At 38.1% G+C, this 18790-nt stretch overlaps 1 protein-coding gene across 19 annotated transcripts in view; it reads left to right on the top strand.

The window, feature by feature from the left end:
* ANKS1B (ankyrin repeat and sterile alpha motif domain containing 1B) overlaps positions 1-18790 on the top strand; it is a 774190-nt gene that overhangs the window by 363602 nt on the left and 391798 nt on the right. For 15 of the 19 annotated variants that reach the window (XM_084876368.1, XM_084876367.1, XM_084876366.1 and 12 more), the window contains 2 exons: positions 11234-11823; positions 13719-13791. In XM_084876368.1, coding sequence (XP_084732494.1) covers positions 11234-11823; positions 13719-13791 — 663 coding nt within the window. The remainder of the gene's footprint in view (positions 1-11233; positions 11824-13718; positions 13792-18790) is intronic. The other 4 variants (XM_084876364.1, XM_084876380.1, XM_084876382.1 and 1 more) reach the window with 1 other exon arrangement.

Genomic DNA, 18790 nt, shown 5'->3' with positions numbered 1-18790 from the left:
GGACAGTTGATCTCTCTGTGCCAACATCCCACTCATCTTCTGGGACTCTGCACCTTCTGGGATCCCTCCCCCCACATGGTCACCCTTTTTTCTCCTAGTGGGCTCTGACAGCTCATGCCAAGCTAGCCAAGGCAGGAACACTGTCTTGATGGATATGAACACCTTCCTCACCCTGTTTGGGTTTTGACATCCCTGACTAGGCTGCACCTCTGCAGGGATACCCTCTCGCCTTGCTCAGATTCTGACTCCTTTTGCTCTAGGCCACTCCCTGTTCTTGGATTCCTCTTCAACCTTCCCAGGCCCTGACTCTCCACACTGGGCTACTGCCCCCTTAATCCTGCTTGGGTTCAAACATGAGTACTACCATTACCCTACTTGGGTGCCAGTACGCTACTCTGGGCCACTGCATACCCCTCTCTCCATGAAAGTTACAGTTGTCATCTCATTCTTCTCTAATGATATTAAGACTGAGATGCTCATGGAGTGAAAGGGGAAGGGCAAAGAGAACAGCCACTTCTCTATTTTTTTTAAAATTTAAATTCTTGATTGTTTAAAATATTACATAAGTCTCCTTTTTTCCCCACTGACCTCTCTCTGGCTGCTCCCCCCCCCCCCCCCCCAAACCCCTATCTGTGTCCTTTGGTTATGCTCATATGCATGCATACAAGTCCTATGGTTGATCTCTCACCCCTTCACCTCCAGCCTTCCCTCATAGGTTAGACCAGGGGTCCTCAAACATTTTAAAGTGGGGGCCAGATCACGGTCCCTCAGAGAGCTGGAGGGCCGGACTATATGAACTACTAATTCCTACTGTAACACCTCGGCTGCGCTCACTGCCCAAAAAACCTGGCGGGCCGGATCAGACTCCTCTGCGGGCCGCATGTGGCCCGCAGGCCGTAGTTTGAAGACCCCTGGGTTAGACAGTGTATTCAATGCTTCTATGCTTCTGGTTCTATTTTTGTTCATTAGTTTATATTAGTTATTATATTCCACAAAATGAGTGAGATCATGTGATATTTATCTTTCTCTGACTGGCTTATTTCACTTAGCACAATGCTTTCCAGTTCTATTCATCTATTCATGCTGTTGCAAATGGTAAGAATTCCTTTTTTTTTTTTTTTTTTTTTACAGCATGTAGTATTCCATTGTGCAGATGTACCACATATTTCTAATTCACTCATCTGCTGATGGGCACTTAAGCTGTTTCAAAATCTTAGCTATTTGGGTGCATATATCTTTTCTAATTGGTGTTTCTAGTTTCTTGGGATATATTCCTAGAAGTGAGATCACTGGGTCAAATGGAAGATCGATTTTTAATTTTTTGAGAAAACATCATACTGTTTTCCACAGTGGCTGAACCAGTCTGCATTCCCACCAGCAGTGAAAGAGGATTCCTTTTTCTCTGCATCCTTGCCAGCACTTGTCATTTGTTGATTTGTTGATGGTAGCCATTCTGACAAGTGTGAGATGGTACATCATTGTCGTTTTGGTTTGCATCTCTCAGATGATTAGTGACTTTGAGCATGTTTTCCTATGTCACTCAGCCTTCTGTATGTCTTTCGAAAAGTGTCTATTTAGGTCCTTTGCCCATTTTTTGATTGGATTGTTTACCTTCCTTTTGTTAAGTTGTATGAGTTCCCTATAAATTTTAGAGATTAAGCCCTTATTGAAGATAACATTGGCAAATATGTTCTCACAAAGCCACTGTTCTCAAAACTGCCTGGTACTGGCACAAGGACAGACATATAGACCAATGGAACAGAACAGAGGACCCAGAGATCGACCCAAGCCATTATGCTCAATTAATATTTGACAAAGGAGGCAAGAGCATTCAATGGAGTCAAGATAGTCTCTTCAATAAATGGTGTTGGGCAAATTGGACAGATACATGCAAAAAAATGAAACTAGACCACCAACTTACACTATATACAAAAACAAACTCAAAATGACTAAAGGGCTTACACATAAGACAGGAAATCATAAAAGTCCTAGAAGAAGCCTCAGGCAGCAAAATAGCAGACATTTGTCGTGGCAATATCTTACCAATACAACTCCTAGGGCAATGGAAACTAAGGATAAAATAAATAAATGAAACTATATCAAAATAAAAAGCTTCTGCACAGGGAAAGAAACCATCAACAAAACAACAAGAAAGACCAGCTACCTCTTTTCTGAGCTCTTCTACTTATAGTTTAGACCGTTCTTCCAGAACTTCAACTATTGGGTCGGCAGCTAAGTAATTGCGGGTTTCACACATATATGGCTTCAGTTGAATTTTTAGGTTTGCAGACGTAGTACAAATGTAAAACACATTTTGTTATTTGATAGTTGGCTATTCAGCTGTTAATCAGTAAAAAAAGTTTTTTGATCTGTTTTGTAGTTTTCGTTTGGCATTGGTTGAAAAATGGAAAATCAAAAGGAACATTTTCGTCATATTTTGCTTTTTTATTTCCGCAAAGGGAAAAATGCATCGCAAGCTCATAAAAAGTTATGTGCTGTTTATGGTGACGAAGCCTTAAAAGAACGGCAGTGTCAAAATTGGTTTGCCAAATTTCGTTCTGGTGATTTTTCACTCAAAGATGAAAAACGCTCTGGTCGTCCAGTTGAAGTTGATGACGCCCTAATCAAAGCAATAATCAATTCGGACTGTCACAGTACAACACGTGAGATTGCAGAGAAGCTTCATGTATCACATACATGCATTGAAAATCACTTAAAACAACTTGGCTATGTTCAAAAACTCGATACATGGGTTCCTCACGAACTGAAAGAATCACAGTTAACGCAACGCATTAGCAGCTGCGATTTGCTAAAGAAACGTAATGAAAATGATCCATTTTTAAAACGACTGATAACTGGCGATGAAAAATGGGTTGTTTACAACAATATCAAGCGGAAAAGATCGTGGAGCAGGCCAGGTGAACCAACTCAAACAACATCAAAAGCTGATATTCATCAAAAGAAGGTTTTGTTATCAGTTTGGTGGGATTACAAAGGAATTGTCTACTTTGAACTCTTACCACCCAACCGAACGACCAATTCTGATGTCTACATTGAACAACTAACGAAATTAAACAATGCAGTTGAAGAAAAGCGGCCCGAATTGACAAATCGAAAAGGTGTTGTATTCCATCATGACAATGCAAGGCCACACACATCTTTGGTCACTCGGCAAAAATTAATGGAGCTTGGTTGGGATGTTTTGCCACATCCACCATATAGTCCTGACCTTGCACCATCTGATTACTTTTTGTTTTGATCTTTACAAAACTCCTTGAATGGTAAAAATTTCAATAATGATGATGATGTCAAATCGTACCTGATTCAGTTTTTTGCTAATAAAAACCAGAAGTTTTTTGAACGTGGGATTATGATGCTGCCTGAAAGATGGCAAAAGGTCATTGATCAAAATGGGCAATACATTACAGAATAAAGTTATTTAGTTCCATGAAAAAATTGTCTTTGATTTTCTTTAAAAAATCCGCACTTACTTAGTTGCCGACCCAATATTTTTAAAATTTCTTTTATGTAATTTTGAATTTTAGGTTACAGCTTTTGATTGCTTTGGGGCTGCATTTTTTGTTTGTCTCATTAGCTGTTAGACATTCATTTAATTTCTTTCTCTTGCAATGTCTTTAAATAGGATTCCATCAAAAAAATATTTTTCTCCATATTTCATGAGAAGAGATGTTGTGGACTATTCAGAAGAGGTTTCCGAGGGAGAGCAGGCATGCACCTCAGCAGCTCAAGGACTTTCTCCTTAGTTATCGTGAAGGGTTAAGAAGTATGGGTACTTCGCTGCTTAATTCAGAAAGGCTTCCAGTCATTAACCTCAGCATTCTCCAGAGTTCTATGAACCTTCCCTTCCAAAGCAGTGCTCTCACAAGTGAACACTATATTTTGCTATTATTACATTCAAGGTCCTCCACCTCTGGACCTCTGCCTTCCCTACCACTCCCGCCTCCTCATTATAGCAAACATTTCACTCTCTGAGAGGCCTGGTGGTTTTCACCCTGTTCAATTTGGATTCTGCTCCTGAAAGTTTTTTTTTGGCTTGAGTTGGGGAAATTGGACAGATACATGCAAAAAAATGAAACTAGACCACCAACTTATACCATACCAAAAGCATGGATTTGTTGGGTATTTCTGAGATCTTCTATAGCTTATGCTTCCCATTGTCCTTTTGTAGGATTTTTTCCAGTTTTGCTGGTTATTCTCTGGTATCATGCGGAGTGGTAGGCCCTCTCCTTTTTGGAATCAATCTAATTGAAATTTCTGGGCCCTATGGTTTGCAGGCTCCATAAAATTTTCTTTTTCTTTTTACTATTACAGCTCACAATTGCTTGTCTAGTTCTGGACCCAGCCATCATCACGTGATTTTGCTATGCCCACTCATTTTCCAGGACCATGGAGATTCCTTAATCCCTGCCTTATTGAGGATATACTTGCACTTGGCTTGTGGGGTTGTGTTGTTGCTATGTGCTACCATGTGTTGACGTTTTATTTTTTACTTTCATATATATTGTTTTTATGAGGGGACAAGGGAAGATTCATTTCTTAAAATGTTACATCATTGCCATATTCTGGCCATCAGAAATAGCAAGTAATCTTTTAAAAGTGTAAATCAGACCATGTAAATCCTACTCCTACCTTTATCTCTGACCTCATCTTCAACCCTCCTACCTACCTGTGGTGGTTCATTTTATGTGTCAGCTTCACTGGACCATGGGGTGCCAAGATGTTTGGTCAAACATTATTCCAGCTATTTCCATGAGGGTGTTTTTGGATGAGATTTAAATGGGTAGACTGAGTAAATCCAGGTGACCTCCCTAATACGGGTGGGCTTCATCCAATCAGTTGAAGGCCTGAATACAACCAAAAGGCTAGTCCCCACCCTGAACAAGGGAGAACTCTTACTGCCCAACATTCTTTGAAGTAGAACATCAACTTTTTCCCCTCCTGGACTCAACCTGAAACATGGCTCTTCAGACTAGAACTACATACACCACCAATTCTAGTTCTCAGGCCATTGGCTCCAGACTGTAACTACACTTCTCTCTCTCTTTCCCTTTCTCTGAAGACTGCTGGCTCATACACCGCCCTCTCACCCCTTTATTTGTGACTACCCTGGCCTTCAGAATAGCCTCAGAGGATTTCCATACCTTCTTTCCTGGTCTGGCAGTAACAATTTCTATCTTATTACTTTGCTTTATTCTCTGTATAGAATCTACCATCATCAGAAATTTGATTCTTTTGATTTGCCTAAAATTGTTTCCTTCATTGAAATGTCATCACCCTGCCGAAACCGGTTTGGCTCAGCGGTAGAGCGTCGGTCTGCAGACTGAAAGGTCCCGGGTTCGATTCCGGTCAAGAGCATGTACGTTGGTTGCGGGCACATCCCCGGTAGGGGATGTGCAGGAGGCAGCTGGTCGATGTTTCTCTCTCATCGATGATTCTAGCTCTCTATCTCTCTCCCTTCCTCTCTGTAAAAAATCAATAAAATATATTAAAAAAAAAAAAAAAGAAATGTCATCACCCTGAGGACACGGCATTGTCCTGCCACTGCTGAAACATTGACACACAGGACATTGCCTGGTATACAGAAGGCATTTATGCATATTTGTGAAATGAATTTAGAATTTCTATAATATCATCAGCACCAGAATCCCTGAAAATGAAGACATTTTTCTTTTCTAAAGAGGAGTGACTCAATACTCAGAAGGTATGGTCTATAATAAAAGAAGAAATCACTTGTTTTCTATCATTTGTTTTATCTTAACATGACATTTTTGGCTTTATTGTTATTCACGTATTTGTATGGGTGATACAGATCAAGGACAAAGATGGATAAAGGGAGACTGAACTGCTTACTACTGGATACTTGCTCTGAATACTTCTCTTTGAAATGCTAATGGTGCTTTGAATAACTATCAGATTGGAATTCACACATATTTAGTTCTGTACCTTGGCATGAAATACCCACTTATCAAAAGAGAAGTGTGAAATTAAATGAGACAAGTTATAAAAACAGTTTAATCTATACCCTTTTCCTCAATTTCATCTAAAGAAATGGTAAGAAAATGTAAATATTATTTCCAAAATACAGTATACTTTTTAAAACTAGACAGGAAGAAACAAAGGAGTAAATGTTAACCATGTCAAAATACCAATCTGTACTGAGTGCCTGATGCAGTTAATTACTACTGCATTTCTTTATAAAAATGAAATCCTGTAGGTTAAAAAATTATTGTTATAATAATAGGAACATATGCTTAATGTGTTCTGTGCCACAGGCTTGTTCTAACTACTTCTATTCTTTCACTCAGTCTTCACAACACTGATAGGTATTTGAAAAATGTATTAATTCTTCTTTAAAAGTTGGCATACAGGCAGAATCAGTTATGTGCTGCTATATATCAAACTGACCCAAAACTTAATGGCTTAAAATGATAGTCATTTGTTTAGGTCATGATTCTGGTGGGTGTTCTGATTTGGGTCAGCTTCAATTGATCTTGGCTGGGCTCATGCATGCCATTTGTGGTTAGAGGCTGGCTGGCCTGAACCTGGTCAGTTCTGGTTGGCCTCACTCGCATATTTGGAAGCATGTCCTGTAGTTTTGCAGTAAACATCTTTGCTATAAGACAATTTGTGATAAAAGATAAAAGAACAAAAAATGAAACAGGAATATTAAAGGACATAATGGACATAATGAAACATTTAAAAATTAATAACAAAATTTAAAAATCTTTGCTGAGAAAAATGAAAATACATTCTTTGAAAGTTTTTGTTCATTATATTATATGTTTTTCTTCCCTTCTTCTTCTTCTTCGTCGTCGTCTTTTTTTTTTCTTATGGATTTGTCTTCTCTTTTGGCATTGCACTTTTTTTCTTTATTAAAAGACATATCAGCCTTGGCCAAGTAACTCAGTTGGTTAAAGAGTTGTACTGATAGGCCAATGTTGTGGGTTTGATTCCCAGTCAGGACACATACAAGAATCAACCCATGAATGCATAAATAAGTGGAATAACAAGATTGATGTTTCTCTCTTTCCTCCCCCACTCCCTCTCTCTCTCAAAGTCAATAAATAAATAAAAATGTAAAGTGGTATCAGTTTCCAACTAAAGAATTGGTAATTAATGCTCTGGAAGATTTGTGAATTAGCTGCCTGTTTTATATTTGCATACATAGCTCTGTAAACTTTTGACAGGTGTGAGGGATGACTGTGCTCACCAAATGATTTAGAAAAACTGATATATTATCATTTTTTATATGGTATGTTTTCTAGCTGTACACATAGCTTTGCAATCTGGCTTTCTATGTAGTCATTGTCATCCAGTATTTTAAGACTACTCCTCACAGTATAGACCATTATGAGGGCTAAAATTTACATAAAATACAAATGGGAGTACTGAGAGAACTTCATTAATGGAGAAGGAAACTGAACTGACAAAGTACATGAAGTTTGCCAAATGTAAACCAAACTGTCAGCCAGTTATTTTACCTTTTGTGGCAAAATTGCCTTATGGCCAATGTTGGCAACAAAAGTGTTTGCAGCAAACATACTTGTTGCCAAAAATGTTTATGGCGAAACTACCTAGACCAAACTGGAATTTTGCTGACTATGGACAGAGATAAGGGAGGGTGGCTGGGATATTAAGGTATCTTTTTATTTGTCTTGTTTTGTTTGATGCCTTTCATATGCACACCAGCCAATCCAGAGTCATATCCCAATAGCACTCCTTCTCAGGTTCTCACAGGGAGCCACCATCCACCTGCCCTAATCACACCAACACCACACACCAGACCGCTAGGGACAGTGCCTATACCTGCAGTTCAAAATAGCCAATCCTAAAACTGCTTATGGTTTCCATAGGCACCACAATAAAGGCACTCCCCACCTTTTCCTTCACTCATTCTGCCTCCTGCCCAATCCTGGGGCCTCCCTGTGCGCCCCCTGGTGGCATGGCATGCTCCCTTCTCTTGGGATCTGAGTATAACAATCTGTCTTTTCCAAGAGGCAACTCTAGTCTGTAAGCCTCTTTATAAGTTGAAAAACAATAACACCTACAACTTCAAACAGCTGGGTCACGTATCCTGTCCTCAGCCAGCAGGCCAGCTTGGCCTTGCTCACATGCTGCAAGGTTCCAAGAGCAGCAAGAGGACAAGGCCCACCGTACAAGTGCTTTGCAAGGCTCTCTGTTTCTATCACATTTGCTTGCTATTGTCTCATTGATCAAAGCAAGGGGCCTGGCCATACCCAGAGCCCTGTGGGAAGAATGGCTGCAGGGAGCCAGGGCAGATCGGGGTCATAGCCGTAATCAGTCTACCAAACAGGTGTTTCAGGAGGTTTCAGATCAACTTCTCTTTGTCTTTGACAGTCCTCTGTAGACTTTGGCCACTGAAATAAACAAATATCTGTAAAGATGTTACCAGCTGTCATGATGCTAAGAACTGTGATTCAAAAGCCTGATCTTCTAAGCTGACTAAATTCTCTTTTACTTGGGGAAGTGACTGCTGGTGACCTGAGGACTTGGACAATATGAAGCATCTTGTGATGGTGATTAGAGTCTTTTTTTTTTTTTTTTTTTTTGTCAAACCACAGAGGGGATTGTTACCAAATAATAAGTACCACAGAAAAGTTGAGTGTTGTGCCCCTAACACTCTCTTTGCCATGAACATGGTCACAAATCTTTTGACTGAGATTCACAGAATCTTTTTCTTATAGCAGGCTGATTCTTTTCAGGTTTCCTTTCAAACCCAAACTATTGGGCATTGGGCCTTCTTCGGCAACTTTTCCCCTCCTTTTTTTTTTTATTAAGGTATTATATGTGTACATATCTTACCATTGCCCCCCCTCCCAACCATGCCCTCCCTCCCCAGAGTTTTGCATCCATTGGTTATGCATGATCTCACTCATTTATGATGAGTGTCACTCATAAACTGATGAACAAAAAGATACAGAGACAGTAAAGCAACAAACAGACTGCCAAATTACAGTGGGGAGGGTAGGGAGATATGGGGGAGATAAGAGAGCAACTTTCAAAGTAACATTCTGTACTTTCTTTTCAAATTCTTCCTTCCCTTGACAATTATTCACCCATATTGTCACCCCACACCGACCTGCTTATGTTGTAAAGCACTATGGGGAGCCAAGTAGCCAAGGAAGAAAAAGAGAAAATAAATTGGAACAGAATGTCAAGTTGTATTTCCTCTGAGCAACAGTTACTTTCATGAAGCAGGACAAAAACCTTTCAGTCCACTTATTCCAAATTTCAGAAACAGTCATAAACAGGAAAAAATACATCCTTCCTCACAAAGTCTAATTGCTTGCCTTTGAACCCTAGATTTTTATTTTATTGTACCAGTGACATATTTTCCAGGATGATTTGGTGTGGGAATCCAATAGGCCTTAGTTTGAATCTCAGCTTAACATACTGGCTGAGGAAAATGCAGCAATTTAAATTGTCAAAGTGTTCATTTTGACTTCTAGAACATGTATAGAATAGGCCTTATATGAACACAACCCTTTTAGAAAGTTCAGAGCTGCCTTGCCTCACTCTCTGCCCACTATTCTACGTTAGGAAGGTCCTGAGGGGAGGACAAAATGTTTTTTTTTACGAGGACATAGTGTTGCTACACTCGATAGTTTTTTGTGGGATTATGAAGCGATTATAATAGTACTGGATGGGTGCAAATTGCTTCTCTTTTAGATTGTGGTCTCTTAGACCTCTCTTCCTGTCACTCTTCTTTCTTCCATGTCATGATACCGTTGTGATAGGTCTGGGAAAGTGGAGATCTTCTGTTTGGAGAAGTCAAACAGGAATGAGGGTGGGGTCAGGGGACATGCTTCTGTCAATTCCGAGGAAGAGAACAGTATAGGGACCTAGGACCAAACTTCATTGAAGAAAGTCAATTTGTCTCTATGTAGCATCTTATAGGTAAATGTCTATTGTGGTTGCTCATTTGTGTGAATTCAGTATTCTGGACATATCTCTTTCTATAGGAAAGTCATGATGTTTATTAATCATTGCACAGGATTAATTTGAGTTTAAATGAGATGATGTCAATATAATCCCTCATTCAGTACGTAGTAAATAGATATACCTACTCAATGTTACTTGTTAATTTCTAAAAATGTAGGCGTTTGGGTTTTGTAATAATAACTAACTTCTTTTAAAGTGTGAATCAGCATGTGAGCTTTGGATTTATGGTTATTATCTACCATATTGCTATTCAGTGTTTTATTCACAAGATTGGATTATTGGATAATTTTGTAGCAAATATTTAGCTAAATGAATTAAAATGACCAGTCAAAAAAGTAAACTGACTTTCTTTGTTAAGTTCTTTGGCCAAGATTTTGATACAGTATCTTTAAAACACAAATTAGGTCATTTAAAAAAAGCATGTTGTATTTTAAATTTCAGAGAACATTTATGACTTATCTTAGAAAAAATATAAAGTGATAAAAATTAGCATTTTTCTTTGGTCTATTGAATGCATTACATTTTCAAAGACCTGAAGAAATTCAAAGATAACTAATGTTATTTCAGAGAAGAAAGGAAAAGAGAGTTTTGTGTTAACAGCTCAACATCAATTTTTTGTAAAAGTCTCTCTCACTTTCTAGTGGTATAGATCACATTGTTGGCCTATGTTAAGCTTTCACAAATCATCCTTTTTATCTAAATTATATAATTTATACAGAATTATATAATTTTATATTTAAAGTAATATTAGGATTATTAACTTTAAATTATGTTTAATAATACTTCTTTTCAAGATTTTGCTTCTGGATTTATTTGCTGGGAGAAGGGCAGAGGGATGTCATAGTGCACGACCTTGATTTACATGCCTAATGTCCACCTGAACAGTGACTCATTTATTGCTGGGTTAGAATATGGGTGTTTCATGTTAAGAAAACCCAATTTTGTTATTTAATATAAAACATACACCCTGGGGATAAGAGGGAGGGATATGTAATTACTCAGTTAATACCCAATTCATACCTTTGAAATGCTCCCTAAGGTATATTAGGAAGATTTGTTAAACACACACACACATTTTTTTATAGGCAGCACAATAGAGTCATGGGTGTTTCATAAAGTGGAAATATCATGTGTAGCAATAAATCAAATGCCTGTATGTAGCACAAGTTCAAAAGGGCACTGCTATTGTATCAGGGCTTTCAGGTTCTTTTATAAACAAATATCCTGACCTCTTTATTTTCTTTTGCAGATGACCTCTCTCAGCAGGAGGACAGTGATCCCCCAAAGGAATATGATCCTGGGCAATTTGCAGGCCTTCTCCATGGATCCTCTCCAGCTTGTGAGTCCCCTGAAAACCCATTTCATCTCTACAGGAAAAGAGATGAACATGAAGAAGGACAAGATGAAATCATTTTGGCCAAAAATCCTCTGTCTTTCAAGCAGTCTCCAATAGAAAATAACTCAGAACCTTTGGTAAAGAAAATTAAACCCAAGGTGGTCAGTAGAACCATTTTCCACAAAAAACCAAACCAGGTCGAAAACCATACCATTGTTGGTACAAGAACAACTAGGAGTGGATCCCGGAATGGGGACCAATGGATTGTGAACACGGGGGGATTTGTGGAGAGAGCCTGCACCCTGGGGAGAATCAGGTCATTACCAAAAGCCCTGATTGACATGCATTTATCCAAAAATGTGTCTAAGTCGGATTCTGATCTCATTGCCTACCCTTCAACTGAGAAACCATCGAGAGTTAACTGGAGTGAATCTTCCACTACTGAACCCAGCTCGAAAGGGAATTCTGAAAGAACGCCATCCTTCACCTCAGAATGGGAAGAAGTAAGCCTTGCTCTTCTTTACACGAATGCTTTGGAATCGAGGAAGGTTTTGGGGGGAGGATTTTCAGCTTTAAGTCTTTCAGGGGCAAATGGAAAAGAGAATTAACAACACATACAGCTAGGAGTGGAAGGGAAAATTCTAGGGGCAGCACATGATAATTTAAAAACAAATAGAGTTCCACACATGTGGGGAAATCTATTGTTTCCATAGAAATTGATATCAAGCAGAAGTAATAACTAGCTATGAGGTGCAAGAGAATGTTCACATATGTCTTCCCAAGCACTGCAGCTGACAAATTGAGAAAAAAATCTTGCTTTTTGCCGCCCTATATGGTTTTGTTTATTTACTAAACTCTTTGTTAGCTTGTCTCTTTTCTTTAAAGAATCTTAGCTATTCAGAAGATCTCCATTATAGTCTTAAAATTACTTAATATTTCCTTTTTACAACTATCAGAGTGACTTTAAAGAAAAAAAAGTTGAGGTCTCATATCAGCAATTTAAGCTCTCCCTAAAGAAAAAATATTTAATTTCATAGAATTACTCAGAATGCAAGGGCCCTTGTAGGATTATGAAATATCAAACTTTGTCCCTAAAGAGGACTACATCATGAAATAATAACGTTTCTTGCTTTTTTCTTCAATTTCTTCAAAGATTGGACCACACTCTCCTTTGACATTTTATTCAAACATGTCACATTTTATCTCTCAAAAGACTGTGGCAGTTGGATTGGGCTTTGAAACACTGTAGGTCACTGTAATATTCTGAGAACTAGAAATTGAAATGGTTCAGATATTGATATTCTGAATTGAGCTGTTTGGGAAAAATCACTCAGTATCCCTGCATCTCTTTCAGGGTGAACAAAATGAGACATTGAAGTAATGCTTCTTGTCCCTTCTGGAACCTGCTGCCTTACCAGGGATGCTAGGATGACAAGGAGGGAGAGTCAGCCATTAAAGGGCTAAAGCTTTTATAAAGTCATTTCTTTCTATATATTTCATACTACTACCCTGTTTCCCCAAAAATAAGACAGTGTCTTATATTATTTTTTTCTCCCAAAGTTGCACTAGGTCTTATTTTCAGGGGATGTCTTATCTTTCCATGCACTAGGTCTTATTTTCGGAGGATGTCTTATTTTCGGGGAAACACGGTAGATAGATAGTTTGTTTGAATATACCCATTACTTATATTTATTAACTCTGTGAGTAACATCTGAAATTTTTTTTTGGAAAGAGGTGGGATTAATTAACATTTAACTTGCCTCTTAGAATTAAGTTGTTTCCATGCCTTGATTCTTGTGATTACATGCCACAAGTAGCTTGTGGCCGGTCAGACCATTTAGTGAGACCTTGGTTCCGATGGCCATGCCTACAAACTGAAACCCACCCATCAGCAGTCAGAGGAGACACGTGCCCCAGAGGTTAGAGATCCTCGCGTGACTTATTCTCAGCCCTTGCCCTTCTGACTCTAAAGAACGCACAATTCCTAATGTACTGACCCAAGTAGTTCCAAACAAAGTTCATTTTAGGAGATACAAAGAAAAGTCAAATTGATTTAGGAAGCTTAAGAAAAGGAAACATAATTTATACTTTTAAAAGCAATTCAAAAGATGTCTGTTTCCCTTTAAACCTTTGTGGTCTCTTAATTGTGGTATAGAAGTGGTAATAACATCAAGAATACATGGTGGAGCAAAAGCGGGTCTGTAGTTGTGCATATGGAAAGTGATAAAAAAAATTAATAAATAATAATACAAGAATAAACTCTGTGTTTCACGTACTCACCACCGTAAACCTACTTTTGCCCCATCCTGTATATGCTTGTGGCATTTGAACATTATTTTAAAATGCAATGCTATGGGTGAATATAATTATTTACTTATATGCTTTTTGTTTCTTGCAGATTGACAAAATAATGAGTTCCCTAGATGTTGGAATTAACAGTGAACTTGAAGAAATGAATGGTGAGGCCACAAGTAAGGAAATCTCTCCTATATGTTATAAGTGAATAAATGTGCACAGGACCTAGCTAGACAATGGTAGGCGTCTTTAGATAATTTTGGTTTATCATGACAACAGCAGCTATAAGTTATTTTCTTTTATTCATATCAAACAACCATGACATCTAAACAGTATCCATTATAAGTATATTGATTTAGCACACTGAGATATTTTTTCCCCCATGTGCTGTTCTACTATGCCAGTTAACAGTAATGGAGTTTCAACTTTAGGTAGAGCTAATTATGAAGCACTTCAAGGTGTTGTAGAATCTGATTGACTTCCTAACTACTGTTGCTCATTCATTGAAATGTCCCGTTTTTTTTCTGGCCAAAATGGTTATCAACATCTAAGTTGTCAACTCCAGTATGGCAAGAACTGTGTGTTACTCATCTTCATGTATTACAGAATATTTACCAGGGTGTCTCACAAATAGTCAGTTTTGTGATCTATATTTAATCTATTACCTGTATGAAATAGTTTCCTTCCCTACAATTAAGGCTCAGAGTAAAAGCCTATTTGAAACTTTCTTTGAAGATTTTTTGCTTAATACTGATGGATGGTGTCAATTACCAGATAGCTACACCTAAAAATGGCTGTAATAGGCCTACTAAAGAAATAATATTTTGGAAAGAGTCAAAGGATCTGGCTCCAGCTCTGCCCTGCCACTAAGTAGAGGTGTAACTGTAGATTAAATAGATCTATAGAATTTGGAGTTAAGACAGGTGATTTCTAAGCTCCCGGAACAACTGTGTTAAGTTAGTAGTAACAGTTGATAACGCAATCAAGATTTATGTAAGAGAAGCCTGAAAATATATCATTGGGTAAACAATTACGGGATTTTTTTGCCCTTTAACTAGTTATGAGGGCTCTTTAAACAGCATTCCAAGTGACTCTTAAGCATAGGTAAGTTGTAAAATGGTTCTCTTGTGAGGCACTGGGCCTGGGGATAAGCAGTGACATTGAAATCAGGTTGCCCTCACTGGACACCCTTGTAGGAGTATCTCACTTATGTCTCAGGTGTGGGATAAGTAAGAACTTAAATTATTCTAATATGATTGGTCTCCATGTTAATTAAGTGATAATTTTTTAAAATATATTTCTTTATTGACTTCAGAGAAGAAGGGAGAAGGAGAGAGAGATAGAAACATCAATGATGAGAGAGAATCATTGATAGGCTGCCTCCTGCACATCCCCTACTGGGGATTAAGCCCGCAACCCAGGCATGTGCCCTTGGCTGGAATTGAATCTGGGACCCTTCAGTCTGCAGGCTGACGCTCTATCCACTGAGCCAAGTTGGCTAGGGCATTAAGTGATAATTTTTAAAAAGCTTAAACAATATTTTGATGAAATACATACTCATTTTAGATTTTTGAAAACTGAAACATTATGGAAATGTGCCAAAATTGTGTCTATATGTTTAGTGACACAAGTGTATTAGCTCAGCGACAGCATGTGTGGCCAGGTCACCCATCCAGAAATGCTGAACTTAAAGACTTTTCTAAGTGTCCATAGAACTGGTCTAGGAATGAATGTTACCACACAGTTCTTTCGGAAGTGCTTATAGAATAATTTCAAGTTAGCTGTAGGAATACAGAGTCTTGGTCAACATAAAGATAAGGCTTTATTTTCTTATACATAGTGAATTCCCTGACACTGAGAATTCCATTCAGAGCCCTGGTGGAAGACTTAGGTGTCATTGAACATTCATGTTCTAAAACTCTTCAAACACGTAGTGCCATAAAATTGTAAAAGGATGTTACAAACATGATTATAATGAAAATAAGGGTAAATGTTAAAAATGCCACTCAGACAAAGCTGCCTGTGCAGGGCATTTTAACCATAAACAAATGCATTTTCCCTTAGTTCTCCTCCTCCCACCTCTTATGTTCCATCCTGCCTGCTGCCTTTCTTTATTATTTACCACAGTGGGAATGAAAATGAAAGTAGACACTTAGTCCCCAAGACTGAGCACTGTATGCACCTTAATTATCACTTCTTAATTATACACTAATTATGTGATTGACCATAACAATTGGTATTCCAACTGGCCATGAGGCCATTTGTGGATTATAGCCTTACTGGGCTGCAGGCTTTTGCCTTTGGAGGCTGGATAGCACTAGAGAGGTGATAACCCCATGAAGGTGACCTTCCACGGGTATTGTATCAGGCATGAGTACGGTGAGAGAATCACATGGTGAAATTAAAAAGTCAGACTGACATGAATTCAAATCTCAGCGCTGCTGTTTACTAACTCATGATTGTAGACAACTCCCTCAGTTTTCCCAATGACAGAAATACGGATATTGATATTGAATAATGCAAGAGAGGTGCAATGGAATATTTGTAGAGTCTGACACCTGTAGATATGTGTTCTATTTCATCTTCCCCCTTGCCCTACCAGGAGGGAGACATTGAGTTTGATACTGTGGACACATCAAGATAAACACATATTAGCCCTTTCTTGAAGAGCTAATGATGGCAGCTAGTCTCATGGTCTTCATGTTAAATTTGCTGTATTTCCTGAAATTGTAGTGTGTCGATTGCAATACACAGAGTCAAGTGGTACCAAAGAAGAGTCCTTATTAAAAGAGAGCATAAGACTAAAAGGGACCCTCGAAAGGAAAAGAGAAAACTTTAGAATGTAGTGATTTAAATGGTCTAAAGTATTTTTTTCTGAAGTCTGAGTACCCTCTTTTTGCCTGACAATGGGGATGAGGTGTGTGATGAAATTAACAACAGGTACATTTGGAATGAGCAAGAGGAAATACCACTGTTGTCCGTGTCTAGAATTTTGTGTTGGAAGGCCACTGAGCCAAGCATTGTGCCTGGCTTTGACAGAGCTGCATAATTTTATGAGCATGTATGGTGTTTGTTGCTACAGACCTCAGAAGATGATAGAATAAAATCTTTTTGTTTTAAATATATTTTATTGATTTTCCACAGAGAGAAAGGGAGAAGAATAGAGAGCTAGAAACATCGATGAGAGAGAAACATCGACCAGCTGCCTCCTGAACATCCCCTACGGGGAATATGCCCGCAACCAACCATACATGCCCTTGACAGGAATCAAACCTGGGACCTTTCAGCCCGCAGACCGACCCTCTATCTACTGATCCAAACCGTTTTTGGCTAGAATAAAATCTTAAGCAGTGGAAATACATGAAGAATCAAGGATCACCATTTAATTGTCCATGCCTTTACCCATTTTGTTTCAGTGTTTTGTTTGCCTGTCCCTTAACCTGCACATTTGCAAGTTCAGGCATTTTGTAAACAGAATACTCATTGGACCGGGAAGGGATTTGGAACATCCTCATTTTCATTCTTATTGACCAGTCTCTATGAATCATATACTAACTGATTCCACTCATAAGAACCACTTTCTTCTTTAAAAACAAATTCCTCAGCAATTAATAGTTTGAAACTTATCCAGCAACCTCAACTGTCCAGTACTAAGATAGACATAAAAGTAAATAAAATTTACTGAATTTATTTTTGGCCAGCCCCTTAGGGTTCTAACTCAGAGTAATACTAAGTCAAAATTTCCACAAATGTAATTTCTGGTTTCCCACTTGAAATCAGATTTAAGTGCCCAACCAACCAGCATTAGCAGCAGGATTCAATTATATTGAATATCTCATATGATGTAGGACATCCTATTTTGAGATGATGCTGTGACAAGTTAGTACATTCTGCAGAATTGTGAAATCCCATGTATAGGATTTTTTCCAAGAGAACAAGTCTTTAAGTTATATGGACTTGGATTGAGACCCTAGCTTTGCTTTGTGATCTTTGATATCAACTTCATCACCTATAAATTCAGATTTTTTTTTTACAATTATATCATCCGAATGCTGCAAGATGAAATCACACAGATGTTCAGGAGGCAGCTCGTCGATGTTTCTCTCTCATCGATGTTTCTAGCTCTCTATTCCTCTCCCTTTCTCTCTGTGGAAAATCAATAAAATATATTTAAAACAAAAAGATTTTATTCTATCATCTTCTGAGGTCTGTAGCAACAAACACCATACATGCTCATAAAATTATGCACCAGGTGATTAATAAATATAAATTCTCTTGCTTCTGATCCCAGTATGCTTGGCTGTCTTTCCAATTAGAGTGTACACCACAAAGAAAAATACTTGGGAAATCTTGCTTATCTTTTTTATCAGTGAGGATAGTAGTTAAGAGAGAACTACTTATATTTTAAGTTGCTTTTATGTGGAGTCTTTTCTGAATTTTTATTTATTTTTTTAAAATATATTTTTATTAATTCCAGAAAGGAAGGGAGAGGGAGAGAGACACAGAAACATCAATGATGAGAGAGAATCATTGATTGGCTGACTCCTGCACTGGGGATCAAGCCTACAACCCAGGCATGTGCCCTGACCAGGAATGGAACTGTGACCTCCTGGTTCATAGGTCGACATTCAACCACTGAGCCACGCCAGCCGCGTTGAAGTTTGATTTCTTAACCATTGTCCTTGTATCACAAGGAAGTACTTTCAAGGTAGAAAATCTATTAAAAGTACTACTTCAAATTGTCTCACTTTCTAAGAGTCAGTTTGATGATCTTCTTGATGAGTTTGAAGATCACTTAAGTAAAGAGGAGGCTATAATTGGCTCCAGAGCAATCAAGTGCCCAGACTTTCCAGTACAGGGGTGGCAGGTAATCTTAGAAACACAGTCCTTGAATAATGGGCTTGAATAATCTCCTGTTGTACTAAACACACTTCAGGTCTCTGGACTGTATTAGATTGAACTTAAGTACATGAATGTGAAAGTTAGTAGTTAGTTCACAGGTACTTTCTTTTAAGACTGGGATTTTTCTTCTTATATTATACTTAAGGTTAAATTGTTTTCAAAGAGAAATATCCCCCAGTCCTATCTTTAAAAAAAACCTACTTTTTCCAATACATGAATTCCATCTAAATTTTAATTATCAATGATAGCTATTAAAATGATTTTCTAAAGGAT

The sequence above is a fragment of the Pipistrellus hanaki genome (assembly GCF_964339955.1).
Source record: "Pipistrellus hanaki genome assembly, chromosome: 3".
NCBI classification, from domain to species: Eukaryota; Metazoa; Chordata; class Mammalia; order Chiroptera; family Vespertilionidae; genus Pipistrellus; species Pipistrellus hanaki.
Note: the sequence above shows the minus strand (reverse complement) of the source record. Positions and strands in the feature narration are given on the sequence as shown.